Here is a 9,283-nt window from a genome sequence, read left to right as displayed (position 1 = left end):
TATGGATTTCTAACCGTCTTGTCATCTAAAACATCCAATAAAAACGTAGTTGATGAAGTGACTCATGTAGTCAAATTCATACTAGTTCAGCTGTGGCAAGGTTATATATTATTGATCATAGGTTCATACATTTGATGAGTTTACTTACTAATTGGATATGTTTCTTTTTCCTTTATTTTTTTTAAAATTTTATCATTTAACATTAGATTAGTTGGGAAATAAAATACATGATTTATTTTTGTTTAATTTCTATAGGGTTATAATTTTCTTAAATAACTGTTTATTTTTAGGTTGGTATTCAATTTTGTGAGCATATATTTTTATCATATAATTAAATAAAAATAGTTCATAAAAAAAGTTATTAAACTCAATAGAGTCCACGACCCGGGTCATGGGAGGACTGAGATTGACTTAATTTGTCATTGTCTCAATATTTTTTTTTTATAAAAAAAGTTATCATCTTGAAGTTTTTTAAAGCTAAACCATGTTTCTATCAATCATCAAGATTGCATTTGAACTCATGAAATCGATCGATTTAATTTGAGCTAGCTCCTATGCGGTTTAATTGAAAACTTGAGTTAGACAAAGAGCTGTCTCGGGAGGTTTCAAGATTGATCTATTTGACAAATTTAATAACACTGTCAAAAAGTTCTTCGCACTCTTAATTTTTTTTTTTTTACATTTAGAAAATTTAATCCGACCTGTGGAATGACCATTTCACAACTAATGACTAGGCTTTTTGCACTATAAAATTAAGGTGTGTGCAAAGTTATACGAGGTTCCACGTTGGATAAAACCATGATGATTTTGAATTTTAAAAAATCTAATCAGAAAAAGATTAAAAGCAAACTAAATAGAAGTCATAAAAATAAGAATCAAATTTGATAAAAAACATAACAATTAAATTTTAAGGGATGGAATTGAAAAATAAATAAATCAAATTCGATATAATTAAAAGATTGAGGATTATTTTGCAATTTTGAAAAGCTAGTACACCTTTTGAGGTAGAGGAGAGAGAAAAAATGGAGGAGAAGAAAAATTATCATCGGAGCTCCTCCATGCAATGAATGCAGACATGTACCGCCCCACCATATAGAGGGTGACGTATTGCTTCAGATGCTACTCCCGAAGGCTACCAATGGCCATCAGGAGGTGCCACATGGGCTGCCTAAAGACACCTCCCTCTTGCCAGCTACTTGTTCTTTGAATCATAGAAAGATCGGCAAACCCTTATCCCCATAGGTAATTGTAAGAAAATTGGGGTAAAAAAACTGAAAGTATCCCTTAGCCTTAGACAAAAAAAGTTGACCTCAAAGGCTACGTAGTAAGTACACTTTACAAAAAATATAAAAGTCTAAAAACACTTTTCAAATATTAGTTGTACTGTTGTTTTTTTTCAAGGGCATGAGAGCAATTACATTGTGCAATAAATATATGAAAATGCAGTTCCACTTCTAAATATGTGTTTATTTTTTTGGTTATTTAAGAACTCATCAATTATTTTATATCACTGTGTATAAACTAGAGTAAAACACTATTGAGTTTTAGTTTCATTTGTAATATCTATGATTATTAATTTTTTTTTGAAAAGCCATATTATATTGATTTGTATATCACTAACATCTTGTGTTAGCATCTTAAAAAGATATTCCATTTAGTATTTTATTAGATTATTTGGTTGTGCTATTTTTTTCAAAATTTAAAAAACATACATCTTGTTTATATATTTTTTAATAGAAAAAAAATTAAACCATGTAAAGTTGATTCATTGTTACTTGGTTAACTTGACAAGTTTAAAGCTAATTAAGATAAATAGTAAAAACATAGTTTGACTATAAAAAATTTAAGATGACATCTTTTTTTAATACATGATATGGCAATTTATTGGATAGACAAGGATTAACTTGTTAAAGTCGCTACCCTGATCATGAAATCTTGATAACCATATAAAAAATAAATCAAAATAAATTATGAAACTTAATTCTTTATCAATCCATTATTAAAAAATAACATTGAAAAAAGTTCAATTACAAATAGGATAAAAATATGATCCGAGTCAATTTACATTAGTATGACAAACTTGCATTTCAAGTTATGAAACTGGAAGAATGTCATAAAAAACAAATTAAAAAAATTATAAAGCTTAGTTCCTAATAAACCAAAAATTAAACGATGAAATTAAAAAGTAAATCAATGAAAAAAGTTAAAAAAAACTTGAGTTAACTTGTTAAACCCAAAACTCGAGCCATGAGATAAAAAATGCACTTATAAAAAATAAATAGAAATAAAATATAAAGTTTAATCTCTAATAAATTTAATATTAAAAAATAAAATAAAAATATATTTAAATTATGGTATTCTAGTCTAAGTGACACACACACACACACGATCTCAATGTGCATCAAAGGAAAAAAAAAAAAGAAGAAAAACTCGTCAAGCCATGTAGTAGAGTACATGAAGAATAATTCATTATTTTTAAAATCCTTTTAATTTATAAATATTTGAGAGGGCTTGCTTTATAGTTTTTAGGGGCACAATTGAATAATCCATACATCTATAGTAATCAAAATAAACTTGTATGAATTGTATGATATGGAACCCGATCCATGACACTTGGCAGGCGCACCATAAACGCCAAGACGTCCATGAAATAGCTGCACAAAATATTCCAATTACTATAATCATAACTAATCTGGTGTGGATTGAGTGTCTTCATGAGTGGAATTAGTCATTGATTCGCCCTCGTGAAGCTTCAAGCCACCCCGATCTCACCGTCGGCACTGGCTGTTCCTTGAGATGGACCACCGCCCACATGTCAAACACCGTCGTTTCAACATGCATTATATGGCTCCCATTTTGTCCCCTCCTACACTTCCCACGGGCCCCCCCATGTGACTCCACGAATATTCCTTCCATCCTCTCCGCCGGCGAATATTCCACGATGGCTGCAACGTGGCATCTAATCTCTTACTTCTCATGGTCTCAGTGACCGCTTCACCGTCGATCATCTTGATGTTTCCTCAAGATGCATCTGACAGTTATTATGGGATGTTGATGTACACATGAGCATGGCGACACCAAAATCTGTTCCCATTGTAAATTTCATCAATCATGCAACTTCAGATTCCTCGCCGACATTTCCTCTGCATGTCCACACACATATTATAAATACTATTTTTTTCTTCCCATGTAAATACATTCCTCTTCTATTTAGTTTTTTTTTTTAAATGCCCTGTTAAAAAAAAAGTGTTTAGTTTTTATATATATATATATTCCCTGCCTGAATAAAAACAAGAATTCTATGTTTTTGTTCTATATTGCTATGTACACTTGTTGAATTTTCGTCACATGCTCTTGCAAGGAATTGCTTTACTGCAGGAACATTCAAAAGTCCTCTTGGCCCTCTTTATGCTTTCTTCATAGCCATCTCTTCCCTCTTCGCTTCTGGATCTTCTTATGTTCTGGCAGAGGAGAATTTTAGGAAGTGCAAAAGCAAAAAACCTGCTTGAAGACTTGTATTCTCCATTCAGTGATTGTTTCATGAAGTACAAAAGCTAGCTTTAGTTGGAAACTTTGGTTGTTGTATTATATATAATACATGGAGAAAACAACATTTGGTGGTGAAGGAGGGAGTTATCCATACGAGAACGGGGTGGTGATGATGACAAGAGACCCAAAGCCAAGACTTAGATGGACTGCTGATCTTCATGATCGTTTTGTTGATGCTGTCACCAAACTTGGTGGCCCTGATAGTAAGTCCACTCAAATTATTCTTCTTTTCTCTTGTTTGAACTTCATTCAATGTCTAGCTAGAGAGATTGATAGTTTGCTTGATCAAATTGCCCATATTGATTGAAATAGCCATGAGTACGCTTAGCTCATTTGGATTCTTCCAGGAAATATGATTACAGCTACTGCAAGTCTTCTCCTTCGTTCTGACTAGATTATAACAGAAATCATAAACCCACATAAAAATTATTCAGCACTACGTCAGAAACATCGGCCCCAGTAATAACAAACTGATGTAAATGCTGCTGTTGGCATTTTGAAATATGAAAATGACAATACGTATAGTTCATATATCTGGTCTGTCACTATCCTATTGTTCTCAATAATTGTATGAACTTAATCAACCTGAGTCTACACTTCAATGTTCTCTGTGTAATCTAGTGAATCTAATTATACATAGAATGGATTTATATTCAGAGGCAACTCCAAAGTCAATGTTGAGGTTAATGGGATTGAAGGGTTTGACATTGTACCATTTAAAGAGTCATTTACAGGTACAGTTTCAAGTTTTAACACAACTATTGCTGCTCTCATCAGTGTTACCTGTTCTATTTCCTTTTTCTTTGCCCTTTAAATTGTGATTGTGTAATTGTTCTGGCTTATTTATCTGCAGAAATACAGACTTGGGCAGCAGGCTCGAAGACAGAACAATACAGAACAAAGCAAAGAGAGCAGAGGTTAGCTCATCACTGCTTTTCTTTTATTGTTCCATTTTTCACCACAGATAACTGATTTTAGTTTAAATGTAGGCTGTAGGTTCAGTTTTATCTCATAAAGTGTTTACAAGAATTTGTACAATCGAGTAGTTCTTTGAACTAATATTCTGATGACTTTCCGTGCACTTAACTTCTAGGAGCTTCATATGTAAACTTCAGCAAGGGCTCCTCAGGGACAAGCACCAGTTCACCAAGAATCGATAAAGAACAAGGGTATACGTTGCCATCTTTCTTCTGTATTTTTATGTAGCTTGTTACAATAAAAAAAACATAACTTGAATTTTTCTCAAAGACTCAAGCCCTCAATGGTGTGTGCTGTGTGCAACCATTTTTTAGCTACATCCATGAGAACTTGTTTCCTTGAACAAAGCTTATATCCATTATAGCTTTTGTTTTTCCTTTTACCCCAGCATTTCCTTGATGGAGTGTGTATGCAGCAATGATGGTTTGAGAAGGATCTATCGAATCACGTGATTTTTTGTTGATTACTATTTTCTTTTATCTATTTTCCCGTGAGATGAAAAGAAAAATCTGCCTTGACTTTAAAATTAGCTTAACCTGAGAGTAATCTCATCTGGAATTCTCTTTCAAACTTTATTTGCAAACTTCTATGTTGGTACTAATTAATGTAGTTCAAGACAGAGAAATCTCGGTTGCAGAGGCATTAAATTGTCAGATTGAAGTACAGAAAACATTACAAGAAGAGCTTGAGGTATAGCTTTCTCATAGAGTTCTGGTAGATGCTTCTTGAAAATCAACAATCACTCATCTAGGTCATTCTCGAATTTCTTATTTGATATATCGAGTTGGTCTTTCTGCAACAGGTACAGAAGAAGCTGCAGATGAGAATAGAAGCTCAAGGGAAGTACTTGCAGGCCATACTGGAGAAAGCTCAGAAGAGCCTCTCACAAAACTTGAATGACGACAGCAATGGAAATTTAAAAGCCACAAGAGCTCATTTAACAGGCTTCAATTCCGCTGTTTATAGTCTCATGGAGAACTTGAATGCAGAAGATAGGAAGCCAAGCATCACTGATTTGAAAGGTATCAATATGAAGGAAAATTGTCCGGCTATGCATATTCAGAGAGAGGGACAGGCACGGGAAACCAAAGATGTTAAGCACCACCTTCAAGGGGATTCCATACATTTTGACTTAAACACCAAAGGTACCTATGATTTTGTCTCTGCAAATGGATCTGAATTGGAACTCAAAATGCTTTCATATAGGAGATAAATTAATGGTAATATTTACCAATTACTTCCATAACAAACAACTGTAACTGCTTATAGTGTGACCCTCAAAAGCTGCTTATAAATTTTGTAGAAATTAGATTTTTGAGTTCTTTTTAGTATCTTTTGATTTATAGGGGGGCCTATCTATTCTGGTCACTGCACAACCAGAGTACTTTCCTGGAGTTGTCTGTGTTTGTATTTTAGGTAATTCTCATTAAAGGAACATTTTAAACTATGTCAAATCTCGTAACTTGTGTTCAAGAACCATCCCTCCACACATGCTCATAGAACGAAGTGCTCTTTGTTGCAAGGAATTCATATTTTTATTCTCCCATCTGGGAAAAGAATGCTCAACCGTACCAATCATTCTCATAAACTACGTAGAATGGACTGATTAGCCTAACATTCTTGTCCCTAAAACATTCCGCGCAATTTGTTCTTTCATCTTGTTGATAATACAGAACGTTGATAGAAGTATAAGAAATATCTCGGATGGAAACAAATATAAAACTGATTTAGGGGTGTGAAAACATTGTTACAAGGTGTTTATTTATCTAATATAAAAATAATATTTTTAGGATATAACTAAATTCTCTAAATCTCTAAAAAAATAAAAAGGTAAAACCAAAAAATAAATATATGTTTTTATTATTTTTTTCTTGTATAATAACAAGTTTTTATAAATTTTAAATATAACGATGAAACAATATAATTATTAATAAAATAATATAATTAATGACCTTTAATGAAATAATTATATTTTAAATTAAATTGAATAATTGCTATTAGTTTTATCTCTTGTTAGTCAAAAAATTAATTAAAGAATGAATTAATCTTATTGGTATATTAAATTTTAAATTTTAAATTATTTTTTAATATTATAAATATCCATATAATAATATTAAAAAACTAAATAGAAAAGTCTACCTATAATAACTTAATTCATTACACACTAGAAACCAACATTTATAAATATTAAGAAAGAGTGTTTTTTTTCAGTAGAAATCTTTTCTTTCTTTATTCATTCACAATATACGCCAAACGAAGCTTCTTAGATATTCATTATGCTACTGTTGATAGATACATAGAACGTGGTTTTCTTCAAAGGAAGATTTTCAGATATTCATCCATGCGAGTGTATTTCACTTCTGGATAAAGGTCCGAAGCTTCTTCTCCATCTTCTCCTATTTCGAAGTTTGTCAAACAGCCTTCATAGAAAATATGATAGAAATGCCCCATTCCTGCCTGGGCTACATAATCCATGCCTGCAACAACATAGAAATTATCCAACCAAGAGAACGTGGAAAAATAACCTAAAAAAGAGAGAGATTAATGCACAAACGATATGTGGCCACTATTTCTATTTTAATCCTCATATGTACCTTTCATGGAAGCTAGGAAGTCTTCTCCGGGAATGCTGATCTTTTCTAGTTCCTTTCCACTGAGTTTCTCCCAGATCTCAACTAACTGTCTTTGTGACAGAATGTTTTCTGGTGGTCTTAGGTACAAAGTTTTGTTCAAAGTCCGAGGATCATTGATTGCTTTAATTGTGTATGTTGCAACGTCATCTTCATCCATAAAAATAACTAGAAAACAAATATAATTCAGCATAAATCACGACCAAATAGCCTTTCTTCTTCTTTTTACTACCACTTACTTACCCTTAACGTTGCCATCTCCATAAAGCCGGACTTTGTCTTTTGGAGGGGTCAGGGTCTCAAGCTGACAGAGGCTACCAACAAAATAACCCGCAAAGCAGTTAGCGGATACATACGTGAAGGGGATCTTAGCATCCTCAATTGCCTTTCTCACAATCATTTTCTGATCAAATGTTTCTCTTCCTGGTGCCAGTGCATGCTCCATTGTTGCTGGGTCCATACCGAATTCTGAAGGCAAGAAACGCTGCCCACAATATAATAGAAGTATTTTCAGACTCTTAACTAGCATACCCTCGTTAAAAAAACGTATTTTCAGACTCTTAACTAGCATACCCTTGTTAAAAAAACAAAGAAAAGAAAATCGAGCATGCATAAGGGCGACCTTTCTATGTTATCATATTGTTATTGATCAGCTTGGTCAGAAAAGCTTAAGAAACCTACAAATTGTTTATCATTAATTACAAAAACTCTACTACTGTACTCAACAAAAATAGTTGATGAGTTGAAAATAAGAAAATTAGTGCAGAATAACTCAATTAATTAACATACTTGAGGGCCAAAGGTTTTGAGTAAAGAATTGCAGAAGCCTTCTGAGCCTTTGTCATAAGCAAATAAAATATTGCAAGGGCTAAAGTGACAAGACATAGGACTCCCTTGATCCCTCAGCAATCTTTCTCATGATTAGATCACCTTGAGTAATTAGGTCAATATTGTTCTTTTCTAACGTTACCTTGGCCATCGCGGATGGATTTGATGGGCAAATAGGTGAAGACTGGACAGATTAGCTCACCTGCCAAAATCTATTAAAAAAACGCATGGATACTAAAAGGGACACGTCGAAATCCAACAAGTGATTTTATAAAAAATTAACTTGAATTAAGGTTAAAATTTGAGAAGCTAAATATAAATGAAAAAATTGTTAAAACAGAGTGCGCAATTTGTCAGTGAAGGAACAAAAGATAATTGAACAAAACAAGATCTAGTAACAAAAAGAAGATTCATACACTAGGTTCGATAAACAGAGTCGAAAATTTACACTGGAAAGGGTTAAATCTTTGAGCCGCTGCTCAATATTCCAAAGTGCTGCTTGTCACTACGAGTTTGAACAACAACAGCAAACAGCAAGAACAACAACACTGCGTAACTACGTTGTCTACATGTTGAACTAGCACTACCTTGTCTATATATATATATATATATATATATGACCTGCATCACTTACATGGGCAGCCCGAAAAAGGAGATAAAAGATGTGAAGACAGTCACTAACTGTTTAGGACCATACAGACAAAATTATCATAAATATTAAAGTACCTTCACGTTTCCTGCTTCTTTGATGGCGTCCGCAAGCCTGAGCTGCATCAAAATGTTGTGGCTCTTAAAAAGCACCCCGGACATGGTGGAAATGACAACATCAACTTTCTTCACAGCTTCCACAAGGCTCTGCTGATCGGAGAATGAACCCTGAACCAGGTGAGCTCCTTGCTTTTTAAATGACAATAGTAGATGCAGCTTCTCGATGTCAAGGCCTATCTCAGAGCGTTGAAGGACATAAGTTGTGTGGCCTTGGTCTAAGCTTGCCTTCACTATTCTCCTACCAATATACCCAGTACCCCCAACAACGAGAACCTTGCTCTTTGCCATGGTTTCTTGTTTTGATTGTTTCGTGCCCCATGGAACTATGACTTATATAAAGATCGGCAAAAAGATTTGTTCTAATTAATAATATTTTATAAATTTCCATCATTTTTTTTAGTACAAGTTACTCTTGAGTTGGTGACTTGAAATTAACAATAGCTAATTATAGTAGTTAGCAAAATGCCTTCATTGGGGAACAGAGAGGACCCCGATGGGTTAGGTGACAGAATTGCCATCTTGAACGCCGA

The 9,283-nt window shown here is 33.5% G+C and overlaps 2 protein-coding genes across 3 annotated transcripts; one reads left to right on the top strand and one right to left on the bottom strand.

The window, feature by feature from the left end:
• Positions 1–3,304: 3,304 nt before the first annotated feature.
• On the top strand, positions 3,305–5,975 carry LOC105128210 (myb family transcription factor APL-like). 2 transcript variants are annotated; one of them, XM_011029776.1, is made up of 6 exons: positions 3,305–3,752; positions 4,207–4,283; positions 4,403–4,466; positions 4,643–4,718; positions 5,148–5,217; positions 5,330–5,975. In XM_011029776.1, exons 1-6 carry the CDS (start codon positions 3,599–3,601, stop codon positions 5,738–5,740), a joined length of 852 nt encoding a protein of 283 aa, XP_011028078.1. In that variant the 5' UTR covers positions 3,305–3,598; the 3' UTR covers positions 5,741–5,975. The 2 variants fall into 2 exon arrangements, with proteins under 2 accessions (XP_011028078.1, XP_011028079.1); XM_011029777.1 differs by lacking the exon at positions 4,207–4,283 and having other exon boundaries at positions 3,672–3,752.
• Positions 5,976–6,667: 692 nt separating this feature from the next.
• PRR1 (pinoresinol reductase 1) lies at positions 6,668–9,070 on the bottom strand. Its single transcript, XM_011029775.1, has 4 exons — positions 8,712–9,070; positions 7,401–7,641; positions 7,122–7,325; positions 6,668–7,004 (listed from the first exon to the last, which is right to left on the bottom strand). The coding sequence occupies exons 1-4, from the start codon at positions 9,039–9,041 to the stop codon at positions 6,841–6,843; spliced, it is 939 nt and encodes a 312-aa protein (XP_011028077.1). The 5' UTR covers positions 9,042–9,070; the 3' UTR covers positions 6,668–6,840.
• Between the last annotated feature and the right edge of the window lie 213 nt (positions 9,071–9,283).

The sequence above is a fragment of the Populus euphratica genome, unplaced genomic scaffold, assembly GCF_000495115.2.
Source record: "Populus euphratica unplaced genomic scaffold, PopEup_1.0 scaffold49.1, whole genome shotgun sequence".
Lineage (NCBI taxonomy): Eukaryota > Viridiplantae > Streptophyta > Magnoliopsida > Malpighiales > Salicaceae > Populus > Populus euphratica.
Note: the sequence above shows the minus strand (reverse complement) of the source record. Positions and strands in the feature narration are given on the sequence as shown.